This window comes from Polypterus senegalus, chromosome 3 (assembly GCF_016835505.1).
Source record: "Polypterus senegalus isolate Bchr_013 chromosome 3, ASM1683550v1, whole genome shotgun sequence".
NCBI lineage: Eukaryota > Metazoa > Chordata > Cladistia > Polypteriformes > Polypteridae > Polypterus > Polypterus senegalus.
In genome coordinates this window covers 20986964-21009405 of record NC_053156.1, presented here as the reverse complement: position 1 = coordinate 21009405, position 22442 = coordinate 20986964, and the positions used below count along the sequence as shown (strand labels likewise).

The window sequence follows — 22442 nt, the reverse complement described above, 5'->3', positions numbered from 1 at the left end:
CAAGGTCACATGAAAACCTTGTCAGTCCCCAAAGACCCCAAAAGGGCTGCATCTCCGGACTCCAACTCTCATGCCACCCTGAAGGTGTCCTGATCAGGTTTAGCTCTGAAGAAAACTGCCACCCACCATACCTTATAATGAACTGCTCCTGGTGAGTGAGCCTGATCCTCCCATAATGGCCTCCTGGCCGGGTATGAATCCTTCCAAGATGTCTGTCCTTGTTTCCTAGCACCATATCTATCTATCTATCTATCTATCTATCTATCTATCTATCTATCTATCTATCTATCTATTATATAGTGCCTTTCACATCTATCTATCTATCAATCTATTATATAGTGCCTTTCATATCTATCTATCTATCTATCTATCTATGTATTATATAGTGCCTTTCATATCTATCTATCTATCTATCTATCTATATATTATAGTGCCTTCCTATCTATCTATCTATCTATCTATCTATCTATCTATCTATCTATCTATCTATCTATCTATCTATCTATCTATCTATTATATAGTGCCTTTCATTTCTACTCTCTCTCTCTCTCTCTCTCTCTCTCTCTCTCTCTCTCTCTCTCCACATCCCCTGCCGCCTGTGTGTCAGCTGACTCGGGGGGCTTTCATGACGTTGCTGTCTCATATCCTTGCTGACCTTGGTAAGACTGGCAGATTTCATGTCATGTCGTTGTTTCTGCTTCTCCTCTGTCTTGTAGACATCTCCCACACCCGAGGTCCGCTGGACGGCAGCCTTTATGCCCAGGTGAAGAAGAAGCGCAGCCCCGGCTCTCTGACCTCGAATGGAAGCCCCGGCAGCATTGAGCACAGCCACCTCTTATCTTTAAGTACGGATTCTGGACACTCATCTGCTCCCACCGAAAGGCTGGAAGATCCACCGTCTCGTCCAGCACCTCCATCCCGGTCAGAAAAGGAAGAGCTCGACCGGTTACTGGGAGGATTTGGGGTGAGAGGAGCACCAGAACGGGAACGGGAGACGGCCATCTTGGACGACGGTGACATCCAAGCCGACACGGAGAGGCTCGGGACGTTGCGCCTGGCCCGCTCTTGCTCCTGCAGAGTCGGCTACCGCTCACAGCACTGCCGAGAGATTACGTGTGAACGACTCCCCAACGGCTCCTGCTTTGGCCTGGAGAGAAACGGACTCCCACCAGGACATCTTGAGCTGTGCCAGCACCGTGCCACTCTGCACCACCAGGATGAACTCTGGGACAAGCCTCAGCCGCAGCAGTCGCGCTGCCTTCACCGGTCCTATTCTGAGGGTCCAAGTCGCCATCTTCATCCATACTCTTTGGAATACTCCCATCCTCCCAGCATGCCCCACCGAGTGTGCTGCCGAGAGGAATATGCCCCTTACCACTCTCGGCACCAGCCCCCCAATCCTTACAGAGAGCTTCTGATCGTGGAAGGGCAGCCCCTCAGCCTGACGCCAACTCCTTGTGCCTGCCGAGACTGCCGGCTCATTAGCACCCCTTCTTCCCGGGAAGACTCCAGCCACTCCAGCTTTCACACTCTCAGGCTTGACAGAGAGGGGCCACACTGGGAGGCGGGCCGGCACCGGGATCAGGAGGCGGGGCTGCACTGGGAAATGGACAACCACAGGGACCGGGAGGTGGAGTTCCGAAGGGAGGCGGGGCTACACTGGGAGGGCGGTCTTCATGCCGAGAGAGACGCCGCATTGAGTCGAGAGCCCAGCTATCCTTGGGAAGGGAGCCACTTGAGAGACAGAGACGTGGAGATGTGGCACCCGAAAGTCGCCGTCTCCCCTCGATATCCGCATGGGTCCCAACCGACCCCCTTGGTGATGGCAGCCGAACATTACGGGCACCGGCACTCGCCTCAGGGTCATGAGGTCACCGCCTTTAACTATGAGCGCCTTCCTCCAGAGCAACCAGTGTATATCGAGCCATCAGCCCCTCTGCCTCACACGGCCCACTGCCCCGAGGTCAAGTACAGCAACAACGGCTACCAGACACCAAGAGCCTGTGCCTGCTCCCCTTACCAAGCCCCACCGTCTTCTCGCACCCTCTCCTCCACCGACAGCCGGGGTTATGGATCCGGCTACCAGTCAGAGTCGACCTCCCCTGTGCCACCACCCTCCAGGACCCCCGGACCTTGTGACGTGCCTCCAAAGGGCAGCGGTGTGGAAGAATATCAGCAGGCTGTGGCTGAGGACCGGGCGGAGCGCTATAAAAGAGGTGGGTACTCTGTGCCAACTCTGAGTCAGGGGGGCAACTAGGGGTGCCATAATGAGGGAAACGGACAGCTTTTAGTTCAAAGTGCAAATGCAACAAGAAATGAACTTGAAAGTGTCAGTTTCACTCGTGGCAGCACGGTGGCGCAGTTGGTAGTGCTGCTGCCTCACAGTAAGGGTTCACGTCCCACCTGGGTACTCCCTGCATGGAGTTTGCATGTTCTCCTCGTGTCTGAGTGGGTTTGCTCCCACAGTCCAAAGACATGCAGGTTAGGTGATCTGGCAACCCTAAATTGTCCTCTTGTGTGTGTACAGTATGTGTGTGTGTGTGTATGCCCTGTGATAGACTGGCACCCCGTCCAGGGTTTGTTCCTGCTTTGCGCCCGGTTATAGCTGGGATCAGCACCAGCAGCCCCTGTTCAGGACTAAGCAGCCTTCAAACTGGCTGACTGACTGTCACTCATCAGAGCTGAGGGGCGGGCTCTAGCGAGCACCGTTTTTTGATTGGTGAATCGCACACAGAGTGGGCGTGTGTGCTTTTCTTAACTTAGGGACTCCTGTGGCTCCCGCGCTTGCTTATAGTTGGCACTGTTGGTGTCAGCTACGGGTGCAAGAAAACGTTACCCAGAATTCCAGTGCAAGCGGCGACTTTAATTGTATGAACTCCAAGTTCATTATTGGGTGCCTGCATCTGAAGTGTCGGCTGCAAATGTGGCATCTGATGGTTTAAGTCTGGAGTGTCAACGATTCACCAATTAAAACACAGCACTCACTAGAGCCCGCCCCTCTCAGCTTTGACAAGTGAAAGTGACAGCTTTAAATTCAAGCCGCATTTCATGTTATGCTTCAAGGAATATTACAGACAAAATGACATAAATACAGCAATAAGTAAAAGGACTGTGAAATGTGACATTACAAAAAGAAAAAGAGCATAAGAGGTGAGCATAAATAAATAAATGTGTTACCAAATATGTTTTTGCTGCTAATTTGTTTAATTTTTCCCATAATATTCCTCTAAATGCAACAAGAAGTACGTCTTGAATTGAAAACTGTCACTTGACTCGTCAAAGTTGAGGGGGCGGGCTCTAATGAGTACCGTCTTTTGATTGGTGGATCAGCTGCAGAGTGGACATATGCTCTTTGCTTGACTCGGGACTCCTGTGTCTCCTGCTCATGCTTCAAAGTTGGCAGTGGGTACGAGTGCAAGGAAAAGTTACCCAGAATTCCTGTGCAAAGCAGCGACTTTAATTGTATCATTTGGAGCCTGTGTCTGACGTGCCACTGCTCAGCCTTCCTTCTGTCTGTCCATCATCTGTTCATCTATCCATTTACTCCACCCGGCCTTCCTTACAGAACATCCTTCAATCCAACCAGCCATCCATTCCAACAGTCCATACATTCACACCGCAATCGTTCTACAACTCACCACTCTATCCATTCGGTCGTCTAATCAAGTGTCTGTCCATCCGGTAACCCATCGGTGACTCTTACCTGCTCCCTTTCTCTGCTTTCTTCCCAAGCAGTCATCCAGCTAGTAATCCCACCAATGATTTGGCCAAACATCTGTCCATCAGTCTGTTCTCTTATCCCCTCACCTCCCCACTCTTTCAATCATCTGGCTGTTCACCTACCCATAAATCTGATAATCCATAACTCTGTCCTGCTATTCACTTATCCTTTCTTCTGATATCTCATTCCTTTATCTGTCCTACCATCTGTCCATCCATCCTTTGAAAGATTCCGACGTTCAGCAGCCCAACCAGACATTTTTCCTGTTATCTGTTGTGATGGAAGGCAAGGACAGGCTGCCATCCTGACCAGGAGAGTCCGTGCCCCCTTCCCTAGACAAGAAGATATAATGGAAGGCCAGGTGGTCACCACCTCCCAGGACTGTGCATTACCCCTGTCCTGTGGCGGACACCCGCTGGGCTGCATGGGTGCTGTCGTTCTGGGGACCACTAGAGGGGGCTGTTGGGTAGGAAGCAACCCTGCAAAATGGAGGTTTCTCCTTCCATGCAAGTGCTTCCTCACTACAGTGCAGATGCACCAGAAGTACTCCCAGGTCCTGGAGCCCCCCAACTTGTGGAGACCTTAACTTAAATGTCTCGAATCCCAGCCCTCAGCCTTCTTGTGTATCAATGGCCAAGGCAACCATGGGGGCCACATGCCACACTCAAAATGGCTGCCGAGTTAGAGCGGTCTTCATCATGGAGAAATGGTCTGCTCTTCATGGCATGAAGGAAAGAGACAGAGAGGTGGTCTGCTCTTCATGGCACAATTTCAAAAGAGAGAGAGGTGGCCTTCTCTTTGTTACATGATGGCCAGTGAGAGAGAGGTGGTCTTTCTCTTCATGGCATGAGGGCAAGAGAGAGAAAGGTGCTCTTCTCTGTGTGGCATGATGGCATGAGAGAGAGGGATGGTCTTCTCTTTTTGGCATAAAGCCATCAGCATGACCCAAGTGGTTTTTCCTTATCAACAAAACTCTGGGGGTGGAAAACTGTTTTTTCCAGCTTCCTCACTCTTTACCATAACAAATGAAGACATATAAAATATTTACCAATGTATAATGTTTATCTCGATGTATATCACGATTTATATATATGACATATACTGTATACTTATATATGATATCCAGGTGTATGCGAGATGTCGCTCATTTCACGTTGCACTACTGAGTCAGGAGAGGAGAAGCCCAATGCTTGTCTGGTGAGACGTGGAGGTGACGGGGGGAGAATTGAATTGTATTAAATTGTGGAAGAGGAAGAGGAAGAGGAGGAGGCCTGCCCTATATATATTAAGTAGTCTTTGAACCTGAGACTCGTGTCGGTGTAGTGTCTTAGACGCCCCCTGCAGGCCACACTAATCATGTTTCATTCCGTGCATTCGTCCATCTAACCAATCTGACTAACCCAGCTAACCCGTTATTAGCCAGCAGCCCTACCAGCCGTACTTCCGAGGAGGTCACCCACCTGCAGCTAAGCCTGCTCAGGCCCAGTTGGGACTTCAATGGGAGACCAAACAGGACTTGGTTTGCTACTGGAAGAGGAGTTGATGAGGCCAGCTGTGGTCTGTCAATGTGGACCCCAATGTCCCAGTGTAGTGATGGCGGGGGACACTGTGCTGTAAAAATGGTGCCGTCCTCCAGATGAGGTCGTGACTCTCTGTTGTCGTTAACACTGGAAACCCTGAAGCCTACAGAAAAAGTCGTAATGCCGGACCACCTTAAATTTGTGCTGATTGACTCGTTCTACGCTTCACGTCATTACTACAGGGTGGTCCAGATCTAATTATGCAGATCCAGATCATCTGGATGACTTTGATTTATGCGAGTACAATTCCAGTTCGGCGCGGAGATGATTCTTCATGTTGTCAGTTCTCACAGTTTCTCGATGGTCTGGGATTTTTCGGGTGATTTTCTATGTAATAAACTTAATAAGTTATAGCGTAATGAAAATTGCATAATTAGATCTGGACCACCCTATACAATCACATGGATAAAGACTCTGTTTTAGGTATGTGCCTGGCATTTCCTGTCAAACTACATTTCCACAGATTGTTGTTGACAGACGAGATTAGACAGGAGTCTGTGATGTTTGCTCATGACATTGTGATCTGTACTGAGAGTAGTGGAGAAGAGTGTCAGGAGTGATTTGTGACAGACGGGTATCAGCAAGAGTGAAAGGGAAGGTCTACAGGACGGTAGTGAGACCAGCTATGTTATATGGGTTGTAGACGGTGGCACTGACCAGAAAGCTGGAGGTAGCAGAGTTAAAGATGCTTAGATTTGAATTGGGTGTGACGAGGATGGACAGGATTAGAAATGAGGACATTCGAGGGTCAGCTCAGGTGGGACAGTTGGGAGACAAAGTCAGAGAGGTGAGATTGCATTGGTTTGGACATGTGCAGAAGAGAGATGGTGAGTATAATGAGAGAAGGGTGCTAAGGATAGAGCTGCCAGGGAAGAGAAAAAGAGGAAGGCCTAACAGAAAGTTTATGAATGTGGTGAGAGAGGACATGCAGGTGATGGGGGTGACAGAGCAAGATGTAGAGGACAGAAAGATATGGAGGAAGATGATGCGCTGTGTCAATCCCTAACGGGAGCAGCCAAAAGAAGAAGAAGTTGTAGACACGGAGCACACATGACGTGTATGTATTCCAAATCACGAGATATTTTCCGTTTCCAGTTCCAGACACCTCACACACCCAGATAAAGAGACCTTCAGCTGCGCCGGTTAGCCGACTGCTTGTGCTGATTGACACGTTTGCAAAACAAAAGACGCTGATGAGGAGGTGCGAAGGAATTTAAGGTGGCCCAGCATTACGATTTTTTTAGTAGGCTTCAGGGATTCTGGTGTTAAAGTGTTTTACTGTCGAGACCAGCAGGGGGCGCTTAACCCTGTGGTCTGTGTGTGGGGGACACTGTGCTGTCCTTCAGTTGAGGTCCTGACCCTTCCTGCTCATTAAAGATCTCTGGGCATCCTTCATTAAGAGTAGAGGGGTATCTTGATGTTCAGGCTTAACTGCCCACCATGACCTAGTCATTCTGGCCGTATAATCATCCCTGGTCTCTAATTGGCTATTTCTGTCTCCCCTTCACAACCTAATAGCTCATGTGTGGTGAGCATGCTGGCCCAAAATGGCTGCCATCGCATCATTCAGGTGGACGCTGCACATTTGTGGAGGGTGACGTGGCTCCCCCCTCACTGAAATGTTTTGAGTAGTGAGAAAGGCGCTATATAAATGTAAAGAATTCTTCTTCTTATTATTATTAATCCAATATTCCATCTCCATACTGGCCGGCATCTCCTCTAATTGATGTTCACAGTGTTTTAGCTGATCTCGTACTCATTGAGGGGATGAAATCCCCCCAAAAAAACAGTCAAGTACAGATTACAGCATCCTGGAAACACTGACAGACCACCAAACTTTGTTGTCTATGTTCTGGAGTGAGTAGCCGCGGATGGGCGGCCAGCAGATGAGTGATGTCTCAGCCTGCCTTTGTGTCCCTTGTCCCTTGTCTCTGTTCAGATGTCCCAGGGGTCGTCCCTGTCGAAGGTGTGACTTGGCGGGAGCCCGTGGCACACGGATCATTGAGAAGGTTTCACCGAGAGGCTCGAATCATCTGCTCCACGCCCTCTGAATATTCAGGACCACCTACACCTGTCCACACTAGCAGTCCACTGCAGAGTCGAGACAGGTAAGGACCGTCTCTCTCGTTATTCCATTGTTCGTTGTCATGACCTTCCTGATTTGTTCATTTAGCCCCCATTGGTGACATGTCCCAGCGAAGGAGGTCATCTCTTCTCCTGTCCCCTCCACCATGCCTGGTATTGTGCTAAGCTGACTGATTCCTCTTCTGCTCCCATTTTTCACAGTCCCACTCCGGGAGATCCGGCTCCCCGAATTCCAGACAGTCTGGAGCCGATGGTTGACCGGAGATGTTCAAAGGCCGCATCACCACCACCTGAGCCAGGGGGCTTCCAGCATCCCCAAGGTGCCCAGCTGGAGCATCAGGCAGGTCCACCAGTGCAGCAGAATGGCCTACAGTTGATTGCCCAATCTCCTTTGGCCGGGCACCCTGGCTCTCCCGTTTCTGAAGCCCCCCACCGAAGCTGGGGACCTTGGCACCAAGGGAGTCTAAGCAGCGGAGTGTATACCTACCCTTCAGACTCCTCCACCTCCTGGAGCAACAGCCAGTCGGACACGTCTCAGCTACATGAAAAGGTCCAGTCCACTGGCCCCAATGGGACGCCACAGGGCAGCTCTGTGATGGAGGTTTCAACCATGGGCTCTCCGGCCCCCAACTGCTGCCCAGTAAGTTCTTTATCATCCTCATCCGTCTCAGCACAGCAGACACCGCTTCATTCCTGCACTTCCAGTCCCACGGCAGCGGTGCCCCCTGCTCCTCAGACTGTAGACCTGCACCTTATCACCCCACAAGTGCCACAGGTTAATGGGGTGACTGTGAAAGAGACTGGTGCCCAAAGACACCTTCCTGATGCCAGCCCGCAAAGTGAAATATCCAAGACTGGCAGCTCCTCTTTGAATTACAGCTCGGCACCTGCTTCCCCGGGCACCACGGCAGCCTGCACTCCTCACACGGGCTCTGCTCCCCACTCCCCGGGACCGGAGAACTTGGAGCCTCCTGTGCCAGGGTTCGCCACACTGAACCGTCACCTGATGTTGGGGTCAGACATTGGCTCGCATCACACCCAAGCCTTCCTGCTTAGTGACCCAGGCTTGTCACCCACCTCGTCCAGCCAAGGAAGCCCATCTGAAGGCAGTGTCACCCCATCCTTCCCCATCTCAACAGCGTACTACACTGGGCAGAGTGGGAGCCAAGGATCTGGCCAGTTCTCTGGGTACACGGCTGTTACCATCCCACTGGCGGACATGCAGCCACCGCTGCCAGAAAAGAGGCGTCTGTCCTCCATCAACGAACGGTCACCTCCACCCAGCTCTCCCAACGGTCGCTCATCGGCGCTCAGAAGCCCATCCAGCCCAAATCCTCCACAGCACGTAACGTTCTCCATCACAGCTGGAGACCTGGCAGAAGGGGAGCTGGACAATGGCATCAGTGCCAAGTTTGTGCAGGACACGTCAAGGTTCTGGTACAAGCCGAGCATCTCCAGGGACCAAGGTGAGCAGTCAACTTGATAGATAGATATGAAAGGTGCTATATGATAGATAGATAGATAGATAGATATGAAAGGCACTATATAATAGATAGATAGATAGATATGAAAGGCACTATATAATAGATAGATTGGTAGGAAAGGTGCTATATAATAGATAGATAATGAAACACACTATATAATAGACAGATAGACAGATGTGAAAGGCACTATATGATTGACAGACAGAACTTTATTTGTCCCAAGAGAGAAATTTGGCTTTAACAGAAGTTCAAGAAACATAAATATTATAACAAAGAAAAACACCACCACCCTTCAAATACCTTTGAATTTCACAAAAGAAGAAAATTCTACCATGGCGAGTGATAAGAGAGCAGTCCCAGTGAGTCGTCTGTCATAGTGGCCATGAAGGACCCCTAGTTGCATTCTTGACACACATCTGCTGCCTCCAAGTCCTCAGTGTGTCACAGAGAGGATGTGCAGCATTGTTCATAATGGCCATTGTTTTTTTTTTTGTTCCTCCTCTTCTTTGCGACTCCATCCAGTGTGTGGTCTAATAACTGAGCTTGCCTTCTTAATCATCTTGTTTATTTCTGGGTCATCTGTTGAGGTGATGTTACCAGCCCAGCACACCATGCTGACCATCACAGAGTTGGAGAAGACATGAAGGACATCACTTCCCACATTTAAGGAACACAGTCTCCTAATAAAGGAGGCTGTTCTACCCTTTCTTCTGTAGTTCCTCTATGGTCTGAGACAAGTCCAGCCTGTCATTAATGTGGACCCCTGAGTACTTGTAGGAGTGGACCACCTCTTTATACATTTCAAGTCAATAAGCAGTTATTTGGTTTAGCTGATGTTGAGATGCAGACAGTTCTCAAAGTTCTCCCCCCTAACTCGTCTCCTTTGTCTCATCCCCCTTATCAATACACCCCATAAGTACAGAATCCTCCGAGAACTTCTGCACGTGGCCTGACCTGCTGTGATATTGTTAGTCAGAGGTGTACAGAGTGAAGAGTAAAGCAGACAGGCCTGTTCCTTGTGGTGTTGCTCACACAGTCCTTGAGTCTCACAGATGGTGGTCTTCCTGACTGATAGTCCATCATCCAGGACACCACAGGCTCACCCACCTGCAGATCTCTGAGAAGACCCCTTAACTCGGACAGCTCTGAAGGCACTGGAGAAATCAAAGAACAAAATCCTCACAGAAATGTCAACTTTGACCCAGGTGGCAGTCAGCTTTGTGGAGCAGATAGATAATTACATCCTCCACTCCATTCTTTGTCCGATAGGCAAACTGCAGGGGTCCAGGTGGTCTACCACAAGGGGACTCCGAGTCCAGGATGAGCCTCTCAAAGGTCTTCATGATGTGAGATGGAAGTGCCGCTGGTTGTAGTCATTAAGTGAAAAGGTGCCCACCTTACAATGCAGGATGTTTTCCACTGCAATGACACTTAGGGACCGGGTGACAGCGGGCAGCACAGAATTGGTCAGCACAGACCTTTAGAACTCGAGGAGTGACTCCAGGTGGTCCAGCAGCTCCTCCCTTGGTCCTCGGTTTTGCTGATGTTTCCTTGCAGACGGCTCTCCGAGTTCCCCACCTGACTGCTCTACTCCATCTCAGCACCCCCAATTAGGGCAGAATTTCCGGAGATTTTCCACAAGTGGCTCCTCCTCGTCTCGCGTGCCCATTTAACGCCCTTCATCCAAAGGTGGCCATTTCTCAAAGCAGCTACCAGTCCGCTAAGCTCATCTGGTAAAGATGAACAGCCTGGGCAGAAAAAAAAGAAAAAGAGAGACCCCTCAAGTTGAGAGTGCTAGATATTAAATTCATGTTGAGTCCCATGCTTTTATATTGTTATTTTTTTAATCAAGGATTTTTATTTTGGAGATGAGTAACCTGTTCTTGTGCTCACTTGACAGCAATCGCTCTACTGAAGGAGAAGGAGCCGGGACACTTCCTGATCCGGGACAGCAACTCTTTCCAGGGGGCTTATGGACTTGCACTGAAGGTGGCCACCCCACCCGCCAATGCCAATTTGCAGAACTGCAAAGGTAAAAACCTCACAAACCCCAAAGGATAAATCTGCACTTGGCTAATTTTCTATGGCACCTTTGGTTTTGTTTTTGTATAGCGCCTTTCACTGGTGTTGTGTTGTGACAAGGTGAGCTAAAGGCAACGACAGACTTGACAATTGACTCATTAAATAATAAAAACACATAAAGACGCAGATTAGCAATTCCAGGCTGGTTCACATAGATGGAACCCACCAATGTCTGTCCAGTAATTAGCTGTTGACCACAGAGGAGAGGAAAATAAGAACTCCCATCAGCACCATCAAGGGGGTGAGGGTCCACAGTCAGTGAGAAACAGACACAATCAAAGTTCTGGAGACCCCAGCCCAACTGGTCGCCTACACCCCCCTCTGCTCATTCTGCAGTAACGTCTGTGTCAGCCCTCCAATCAGATGATTTCAGTGCTCCCAGTATCTCAAATGTCTTTACATGGGCAGGAAAACAGTTGGGCAGTGGAACAGTGGCACCAAGTGGCATAACCTTACAGTGAGAAGAGTAACAGAATAGAGGAGCGTTACTAATGGCTTCTAAAGATTGTATTACTTATATTTTTTATACAAATGCACTGCAGTTGTCATTCCTACAGATGGAGCTGCACAAATATTTGTAGTAATAAAATGTACTCTGGTTTTCATTCCAACACATGGCGCATCACAAACACTTTTAGTAATAAAATGCATTGTAGTTGACATTCCAACAGATGGTGCATCGCAAACATTTTAGTAACAAAATGCACTGCAGTTGTAATACCAACAGATGGCGCATCACAAACATTTTTAGTAATAAAATGTACTGTGGTTTTCATTCCAACAGATGGCGCATCACAAATATTTTAGTAACAAAATGCACTGCATTTGTAATTCCAACAGGTGGCGCATCACAAACATAAACCGTGTTTTCATGAATCGCAAACCAAATGGCATATAACAGAAAGCTAATGGGTGCTCTAGTCTGGTCTGCCGTACTAACGTCAAGAGTCTTTAACCTGAGACTGAAGGGGGCATCTTTAAGATTGCTGTACTGCTGGTAAATCTGAAAGCCGTTACCTAACCCAGAGTGAACCTCATGAAGTCCTCAACTGCAAAAGTAGAAGGAGTGAATAGAGTCAAAGAAGATTTATATAGCGCCTTTCAAGGATAGCGATAATATACCTTTGTCCAAGGTGATTTACAGAATCTGAGATACAATTCACTACAGCTCTTTTTGTTGGAGCACAGGCAGGTGAAGTGTCTTGCTCAGGGTCACACAGTGACAGTAGTGGGATTTGAACCTGTCAGGACTTGATGTCCGAAGCCTGAAACGCTATGCCACACGAGTTATGAAAGGCACTATATAATAGCGGTGGCTGATGCCTGCTCAGGACTATTTGTTGTGCCGGCAATCAAAGATATGATGTCCCGAGACCGCTACCAGACTGGACAAAGGCAGGACCGTAACAACAGACAGCTTCTTCACAGCACGTTTGCTGGCTAATAGACTGCTGCACTCTGCTTGGCACCGCAAAGCAAAATGGGATTTCCACCTGCAGCTAAAGTCACTTCAGTACTGTTTAGAGCTGACAGCGCCTTGCTGACGGTGTATGCGCCCTAAAAGAAGCCTTTGATTTCAGTCTGTAACAGCTGGTGTAAAGTTTGGCCGCATACACCGTCAGCATGGCGCTGCCAGATCTAAACACTAACGTGGCGAATAGTTCTGAGCAGGTATCAGCCAAGGCACACACTGTGGTCAGCTCTGTGGAAAACGTTTCTGCCTTAGGTATGTGTTCAGCATTTCTTGCATTTCTCGCATTTCCTGTCATCCTCCACTTACCCAGATCTTTGTAGACACAGAACACTCATGAAATGACGATATACTGTATTATTGACCCTATACAACTCCAGATCTCACACACAGATAAGGAGCCTTGGCTTGAGCTGGGAGAGCTTTTTCCCCCCTGAATTGAGCTCCATCAAGGTGGGGATGGGACAGCAGGCTGCTTGTGCTGATCGACGCATTTACAAACCAAAAGACGCTGATGGTAGAGGTGCAAAGAGATATAAGGTGGGCAAAGGACTTTATTAAGATGGGCTGGAACCTAAATAATCGACTCAGCCCTCAGCGTTGACGTTCATGGTGCACCATGCAATGCGTACGTCTCTGTTATATGCCATTTGGTATGGTAAGCCTAATGCATCTTGGGATGCCACATAGAAAACAAAGCTTTATCCCCCTGACCCCCAGCCACCCCAACCTTTGAATTGTGCACTGATGTCACTGAAGTGGTACATACAGCAGGACGCTAACGAACAGGCAGGCCTGAGGAACAAAATCCAGAGTGACTCAAATCAGGGATGCGAATGTCACGCGAGACCGAGTGGGGGGTCAGACGGGAGGTGTTTGGGCTTTAACGTGATCTTCAGGACGATATGCTTATTTGTCGACAGGTGACCCAAAGGAGCAGCTGGTGCGACACTTCCTCATCGAAACAGGCCCAAAAGGGGTGAAAATCAAGGGGTGCCAGAATGAGCCTCACTTTGGTAGGTGCTGGGGCGACTGGGCATTTATTGCTGGCATTTAGATGGGCGCTTGAACCAACTGTGATATCTCTGCCTTCTCCCCCCTCCACAGGAAGTCTCTCGGCTTTGGTCTACCAGCATTCCATCACACCCATCTCTCTGCCCTGCAAGCTGCGCATCCCAGAAAAAGGTATACCTCTTGTGACCACTGGGGGGAGCCCTCGCTGTCTGTTTTTTACTTGGCTGTGATTTAATGGAATTCATTTAAACGCACCTTCACACATTTGAGGTGTTTACTCCAAAGGTATGGCCTGGTCCTTGCTGAAGTTGACCTACATGGCTGCTTTCCCTATTTCATTATTTTGATTGGGCGTCTTCCTTATTTGCTGATTCCATCCAGGCCTTCCTGAGAAGGCCAGCACCTTGTAGTGTTGCTTCTGCATTTCTTTTCTTCTCACTGACTCTTGCACCCCTGCACCCTTTACTACACCGTCTGTCATTTGCTTCTTTGGATGTCACATTAGGATTTCTCCTCACTGCTCCTATCATCACCTGCCATGGTGTTCCTGGGACAGTCTGCTTCTGGTAAACTTTGTTGCACCATCCAGGTTTCTGAAATATCCCATAATGTTGGATTTGGAATGCCGAGTTGTTTGCCATTGGTTCTGATCAGACATTTGCTTGAATCTTATTCTCAAGATTGATTGCTTTTCTCTCACACTCCATTCATGTTTTGTACCTGCAATAAGGCAAACATACAAAAATAAAAGTTTGGGGATCCTCCCCGTGTATTGTCAAGTCTGGAGTAGTCAAAGAAAGACCGACTCCATGTTAACAAGACAAGAAAATATGTTAGTGGGTGGTTTTTATGGGAACGCGGTAGGAAGTAAGAGGTGGAGCCATCAGGACGGAAATAACGTCATCAGATTGGGACGGAAAGTGAGGTCATCAGGCGAGAACTGGAAGTGAGGTCATCGGGGCGGAAAGTGACATCATCAGGGTGGGACAGAAGTGAGGTCATCAGGGCAGGAGGGAAGTGAGGTCATCAGGGCGGGATGAAAGTGAGGTCGTCTGGACAGAAATTGGAAGTACGGTCATCAGGACAGGAACCGGAAGTGAGGTCATCAGGGTAGGATGGACGTGATGTCATCTGGACAGGAACTGGAAGTGAGGACGTCAGTGTAGGACGGAAGTGAGGTCGTCAAGGTGGGGACCAGAAGTGAGGTCAGCAGGGTAGGATGGAAAGTGAGGTCATCAGGGTGGGATGAAAGTGAGGTCGTCTGGACAGAAATTGGAAGTACGGTCATCAGGGTGGAACCAGAAATGAGGTCATCAGGGTAGGATAGATGTGAGGTCATCAGGGTGGGAACCAGAAGTGATGTCATCAGGGCGGGAACCGGAAATGAGGTCATCAGGACTGGATGGAAAGTGCAGTCAATGGGGCAGAAGTGAAGTCATCAGGACAGGAACCTGGAAGTAAGGTCATCAGGGTGGGAACTGGAAGTGAGGTCATCAGGGTAGGATGGACGTGATGTCATCTGGACAGGAAATGGAAGTGAGGACATGTGACGATGTGGGTTCTGGCTCCACGCTCCCATGGCTGTTTGGGAACCCTTGAACCCAACACCGTCGATAATGTTACCGAGTGAGCTAGTCAGTGGAGGCAAATAATTGAGCATCTGAACAAGGGGATGGTTAAAAGTGAAAACAGTGCTTTCATTAAAAAACAGTCAACAAAATAAAGTGTTCCAATAAATAGTGCAGTTTCAAAAGTTCATTAAATAAATAATCCATAAAATGAAAACGTGGAGGTTAAAACAACAATAAGAAAAAAACAATCCTTTAAAACGAGAGGTTAAATCTTCTTTAGGAAGCAGTCTTAAAACAATAACAAATCCGGTGCATCGTTTATTAGCGTCTCACCTGCTTATCCCGTTTGGGCCAAGCAGCAGGCAAGACGCTCTCTGCAGCTGCCCTCCTCTACACTTTCACGAGACTGGAGACCTCCCGATCCCTGGCTCCGGTATGGCACTCATCCCAGTCCCCGAGACTTGATGTCCACCAATGACCAGGACGCACACATTGGTGACTCCACCACCAAGCCTCCCGACTTCCGCTGCCTTTCCGCGGCCTTCTGCAGCTCGTCGCTTTCACCTGGTCACTCCCGCTACCCGGTCGCTCAGCAGGAGCAACCTCAACTCAAACGCCTGGGTGTCGGCCTAACACCCAGCTTCCACGCAGCTGTCCACGAGCATGTGCTCACCACACGCACACACCGCCTGTCCGTCTCTCTTGCACCGCATGCTTCCTCGCTCCCTGTAACCTCCGTCCTCTTTCCTCATCTCCTTTCTCCTCTCTCCATTTTTTTACACCTCCCCTCTCTTTTCCTTTCTTTCCTTTTCTCATCTCGTTCTTATTTTCATCCTCTCTCCTTTCCTTTTTCTCTCCGATCGTTTCTTTTTAAAACGTGAGGGGCCACAGCAGCTGCAGCATTAGCCATGGGACAATCACGAATGTGGGCAGTTCCTCACCTGTGCACTCGGTGAGGATCGCCCCACGGCTCGCTATGGCCCAACGACTCCTCGCTAAGCCGCGAGCGCGTCCATTACTTATTTAAAATGAATGGCCTTTGCTCAACGAGCTGTGGACCCATAACACCACAGGACATCAGTGTAGGACAGAAGTGAGGTCATCGGGGTGGGGACCGGAAGTGAGGTCATCAGGGTAGGATGAAAAGTGAGGTCATCAGGGTGGGATGAAAGTGTGGTCGTCTGGATAGAAATTGGAAGTAAGGTCATCTGGACAGGAACCAGAAGTGAAGTCATCAGGGCAGGAACCAGAAGTGAGGTTATCAGGGTTGGATGGAAATGAGGTCATCGGGGTGGGGACCGGAAGTGAGGTCATCAGGGTTGGATGTAAAAAGTGAGGTCATTGGGACAGGATGGAAGTGTTTGGAGAGAATGATTATTCTTTCGTAGGTCTGTAGGAAGAAGATACCAACCCTTTCCTCCTGGTTGATTGCCCTGAATTGGACCCTTTGGCTGACCCCTAAGTGTGCACGTGTGACATTCCTTTGAGCCCAAATGTAAACTCCAGTGACTTCAGCCAACCTTAACAAACTCTGAGAGCATATGGGACCCCTGAACCTGTCAGTCGTCTGTCCTCTATTACCTTTTCTTCCGGGCACATCTAAACACAACAACATGGCTGCCCCCAGTTAAGTTGGGCTCTGCCCCCTTCCACAACCTTCTTCTGGTTTCAGCAAATGGATGGATGGATGGAAGAACGAATGAGGTGATCATAGACTGTACGTGTCAGTTAATATTTCTCCTTCAGAGGATCCGTAACTGATTGAAGCCTTGCCTTGCAGACCCAATTGGAGAGGGCCAGGAAATCTGCACCCCAACCCACATGAGCACAGCAGCCGACCTGCTCAAGCAGGGGGCAGGTGAGTGTCGCACGGGACTTATTTCTGCTGATGGTCGCAGTCTTCTCCAAAATGGCTTCACTCACGCCATCTACTTCTTTTCCCAGCATGCAATGTCCTGTTCCTAAACTCGGTGGAGACAGAGTCGCTGACAGGACCGCAGGCCGTGGCAAAAGCCATCAGCTCGACACTGTCATGCAGCCCACGCCCCGGTGCCACCGTCGTGCATTTCAAAGTGTCGGTGCAGGGCATCACGCTGACGGACAACCAGCGCAGGTTAGCCAATCAGTGCGAGGATCACGGGGCAGGTGGGACGCCTTCCTTTTTTCCTTCCGTCTCACCACTCCTCTCTCTTTCTCTTTCTCTTTCAGGCTCTTCTTCAGACGTCATTACCCCCTGAACAGTGTAACATTCAGCAGTTTGGACCCGCAGGACCGAAGGTGAGACTCAGTAAGCAGTGGAGATGCAGAAAAAGAAAAACCGAGGCCCCCCCAAAAAGTCTTCATCACCCTGCAGCCTTGTGATCAAGTCATTGAACAACACTGAATATCCCAAAGTAACAAAGCAAACCCAGGAGTTTAGAAATTCTTACAAATTTATTTATTTACTGTGTTAGCCATTATGGACGCAATGGGAAGTCAAGCAAAATGACAGCTTTTATTGGCCAACTGAACCGATTACAATATGCAGGCTTTCGAGGGAACTCGGGGCCCTTCATTAGGCAGGCTGTGGCTGCTAAACTTGCCAAAGGTGTTACAACCTGCCTGAAGAAGGGGGTCTCAGCTGCCTCAAAAACTTGCACATTGTAATCGGATCTGTTAGCCGATAAATGGTGACATCTTGCTTGACTTCTCGTTACAGATTTATTAGAAATGAAAACTGAAATCTTCCTTGACACAAGTGCTCAGACCCTTTACTCAGCGCTAGGTTGAAGCCCCCTTTGGAGTTTTCTCCAAAGGTCTGATGTGACAAGTTTCACAGCCCTGGATTTGGGGGTTTTCTGCCATTCATGTCTGCAGATCCTCTCCAAATCTTGTCAGGTGGGATGGAGACCTTGGAGACCAAGTTTACGGATCGCCTGACACTGCGGTTTGGTACAATTGAGACTTAAGCAACAGACAATTCAAACGCACAAGGCTACGTTTCTTTTGCTTTATTTTGAACAGACAGCAGTAAAAGTTACCATCCAGCAACCCCTGAGGTGGGCTAGTTGGGGGGCAATTTGATTACAAATTCAGTTGAGCCAGATCTTCAAACCAAGAAAATTAGCTGGGCCAGACATTCTCAGTGGCAAGTAAGGCAATGACAACTTTTAAACCAACTCAAGTGAACGGATTGATAAACAAGTTCAGTCCTTGTTTCCCTTTGACATTTGGTCACATCTGAAACAAAAATGTGTAGAAAAATAAACGTTTTGGTCATGTCTGACCAGGCACACCTCAAAGTGCATGAAACAAAATAGCGCCTGGTATTTGGAATAACAGGAGTTTCCCTTTTGAAATAAAATGAATATTTTAGTCCAACAAAAATAACAATTCTTTATATTTACATGGCATTTTTCTCACTATTTAAAACACTTTGCACCCCACGCAGGACACAAACCCATGAGCTTCTACTGTGAGGCAGCAGCACAATGATTAGACCATTGTGTGTGTATACATGTGCATGTGTGTGTATGTGTTTGTATGTGTGTGTGTGTATATATATATATATATATATATATATATATATATATATATATATATAAAGTGAATGAAGCTCAAAATCTCTTACCATAGCTTTTATTTCCACACACGCAATGCATTGGGAGCACTGTACATTCTATTCCAAATCCAAACAGAAAGAAAAATTGATATTGTCATTTTTCTCATCACAAACATTTTCGTAAAAACATGCGTTGCATCTGTCATTCCAACAGATGGCACATCACAAACATTAACACTGCTTTTATGAATCCCATACCAAATGGCATATAGCAGAGAAATATGCACTGCAGAGGTCTACATTGGATGGGTAGTACTGTACATCTATTATATATAATATAGAGAATTATAGTTTGAATTAAATCAGCCGTTAGCAAATATAGTCAAGAGCAGCAGCAGTCCTGTTGCCATTTTGATAATTGTGTGCTACACAAGTTTGAGGACTATTGACATATAAAATAAATCGAATTAAATTGACAGTGCAGTGTGATGCTTAATATTAATTCCAGCATATACAATATAAAGACTGATCACTTTAGATAAATAGATAGATAGACAGATGTGAAAGGCACTATATGAGAGATAGACAGATAGATAGATAGATAGATAGATGTGAAAGGCACTATATGATAGATAGATAGATAGATAGATAGATAGATAGATAGATAGATAGATAGATAGATAGATAGATGAAAGGCACTATATAGATGAATAGATAGCTATGAAAGACACTATATGATAGATAGATGTGAAAGGTGCTATATGATAGATAGATAAATATGAAAGGCACTATATGATAGATAGATGTGAAAGGCGCTATATGATAGATAGATAAATATGAAAGACACTATATGATAGATAGATAGATAGATGTGAAAGGCACTATATGATTGATAGATAGATAGATAGATGTGAAAGGCGCTATATGATTGATAGATAGATAGATAGATGTGAAAGGCGCTATATGATAGATAGATAAATATGAAAGGCACTATATGATAGATAGATAGATAGATGTGAAAGGAGCTATAAGCAGCACGGTGGCTCAGTGGTAGCGCTGCTGCCTCGCATTTAGTTTGCATGCTCTCCCCATGTCTGCTCCGGTTTCCTCCCACAGTCCAAAGACATTGGCAATCCTAAATTGTCCCTAGGGTGTGCTTGGTGTGTGTGCGTGCCCGGCAGTGGGCTGGCACCCTGCCCGGGATTTGTTCCTGCTTTCCACCCTGTGCTAGCTGGGATTGGCTTGAGCAGACCCCCATGACCCTGTGTTAGGATATAGCGGGTTGGATACTGGATTAAGATGGAAAGGAGCTGTGTAAATAGACAGATAGATAGATACTGTATTGATCCCAAGGGCAATTTAAGAATTTATTAATTTATAAGAATTTAATTTATAATAGTAGCCATTGCCAAAAGCACTGTATGGGTTCCTTTTTAAAGCACCTTGTGATTGTTTATATATATTTTATTGGTTTGCATAAAGTGATCACTATAACAATAATATAAAATGGTGGATGAAATTGCTTTGTACTATAGTTGACTGTTAAGAATATGCCGTAAAGAATATTCACTTTATAAAGAATTTTGGGAAAGATATCACATTGAAAGGCACAGTATCTTGTTTTGTGCAGTGCTTTGTTACACACACTGCTGTATATAAAGCCAGGAAGGACTTGGTGGCTCAGTGGTTAACCCCACTGCCTCACAGATTCAGTACCTGGTGACTTTCTGAGCTCTCCCTGTGTTGTCTTTGTGGGTCTTTTTTTTCTCTTCAGATCCTCTGAATTTTGTGATGTGCGTCGTGTTTGTAAATGATTTTTCAGTTGGCCCCATGTCAGCGTGTGTGTGTGCGAGTTGGTTATGCGACTTGTCCACTTACAGTTTTGGCCATTTAGTGCTGCTGTAATCAGCTCCGGCTCCCTGTGAACATGAATTGGATTACACAGGCTTCAGAATATTATGTTATTAAGTCCTTATGCTAGTGCCATCTAAAACAATGAGCAGAGTGAAGCACATGGACCAGTGATGAAGTAGGTGCCAAAACCTTTTTATGAAGAATGGTTCTGTTGACCTGCTATGTGTATTTTTTTTTTTGGTTTGATTTTTACCTATTTTGCAGTCCATGGATTTTTAATAGGCGACGGTATTGTGTGTTTAAAGAGACTGACCCTCCGTATTGTGGTCCCTCTTATGGCTCTGCTCATTCTCCTCAGCAACACTTTATTGTTCTCACTTTCTGAAGTAATCCCTCTTCTCTTATCTTGCAGATGGCCAAATCCTGATGGCACCACCTCCAAGTAAGTAAGAATGAATGGCAGCTGGATGGTTGAGTGACTTCTAACAGTCCTGCCCCATGGCACAAGGACAATCTGTAGGAGCCAGAACTCTGGCTGGGTTGTAGTTGATCAAATCCTTATTTCTCTCCATGACATGCATATCGATTTATAACTTATTTCCCCCACTGTATGAACATGGAGGGCTACAGTCTAGAAGTGTGGCTAGGTAATACAGGGTGGTCCCGTGGTCCTCTGTGGCTGCAGCACAACAGGACAGCTCAATGGCCCTTTATTGTCCCCTGGAGCTGCAAGAGGACAACTGTGTTGTGTCCTCTGAGCGTATACAAGTATACTAGAGAAGTACAGAGCAGATAGGAGTATAGAAGTATAGCTGGACCGCTTCTGGTGCTGCAGCAGAACAACTGAGCAGCTGTCTAGGCCTGCAGATGGACACCTCAACGTGATCCTCCTGGACTGCAGGTGGACAGCTAGGTTTTCTGATTGCCAGTTTGTTTTCTTGAACACTTACAGGTGTCTGTCTGAAGGGGGCAGTAATTCTCTTTCTTTTTTTTTTTTTTCTGTCTCCCCTTCCTTCAGGTTGTTTGGCTTTGTGGCCAAGAAGCCGGGCAGCCTGCTAGAGAATGTCTGCCACCTGTTTGCTGAGCTGGACCCTGAGCAACCAGCCACAGCCATCGTGAACTTCATTAACAAGGTCATGCTGGGACCTCAGCGAAGGTAGAGAGAGAAAACCAAAAAAACAAAAAAAAAAAAAGAGAGACCTCCATGATGTTGTTGTGGTGATGGGCTTGGAGGTGTCCACTAGGAAGTTCTATCCATTATAGTGCCTTGTAGGCATCTGACAACCAAAGTGAAGAAAAGATGCCATACATATATATAAATGTATAATATTTCTTACCAAAGTTGTGTTAATGAAACTTTTCTTGCTTCTTCCAGTGCACAATGACACTTTGTTTATATAATCCAAGCATCCAGGTGGGCATCGGATTTCCCACGTGCCCAGCTCACTATCCACCGCTGTCCTAAATATCGCCCAGTCACCTATTAGAAGACAAACAGTGACCCCTGGTGGCAGAAAATAAAACACAACAAGACATTAGAGTGGAAGTACTGCTAGCCTTGTGGGTGACATTATAGTCCTCCATAAACTTAAAACACATTGTCACACACACACACACCTAGCTTCACTGGACGGATATCCACAGGTCTCACTTATGTTTACTTGGTTAAGACCCCCCTCATAGGCCTCCCACTAATAACAATTCCCCAAAATATGAGACGCTTCACCCCTTGAAGACATGGCAGGGGACAAGTCGGTAAAAATCCATAAACCAAATCTCCTCCGGTCCGTGCACTTTAAACGTCCGGGGTCGCAGTCTCCCATTTCTGCTCAGGCGTTGTACAAATACGTAAAAACAATTTTGAAAAGACAGAGAGAGGGCAAAAGGAAGTGAACAAAAGACTTTCGATACTCGGGTGTTAGAGGCTGCAGCCATATTGTGGTATGGTGTGGCATGCTTGGTGTTTCCAGTTGGACGACAACCTGGGGTTCTGCTGGAGTCGCGTCTGCGTCATTAGGCGCATCTGCAGTTTCTGAAAT

The 22442-nt window shown here is 47.3% G+C and overlaps 1 protein-coding gene across 4 annotated transcripts in view; it reads left to right on the top strand.

Moving 5' to 3' along the window:
• The window catches only part of LOC120524909 (tensin-2-like), a 218250-nt gene extending 196654 nt beyond the window's left edge, over window positions 1–21596 (top strand). For all 4 annotated transcript variants that reach the window (XM_039746766.1, XM_039746765.1, XM_039746768.1 and 1 more), the window contains 11 exons: window positions 717–2216; window positions 7241–7409; window positions 7588–8852; window positions 10771–10902; window positions 13347–13439; window positions 13531–13608; window positions 16789–16866; window positions 16953–17121; window positions 17217–17285; window positions 20816–20845; window positions 21422–21596. In XM_039746766.1, the coding sequence (XP_039602700.1) occupies window positions 717–2216; window positions 7241–7409; window positions 7588–8852; window positions 10771–10902; window positions 13347–13439; window positions 13531–13608; window positions 16789–16866; window positions 16953–17121; window positions 17217–17285; window positions 20816–20845; window positions 21422–21563 (3725 nt within the window). In that variant the 3' untranslated portion in view covers window positions 21564–21596. The remainder of the gene's footprint in view (window positions 1–716; window positions 2217–7240; window positions 7410–7587; window positions 8853–10770; window positions 10903–13346; window positions 13440–13530; window positions 13609–16788; window positions 16867–16952; window positions 17122–17216; window positions 17286–20815; window positions 20846–21421) is intronic.
• Window positions 21597–22442: the final 846 nt, after the last annotated feature.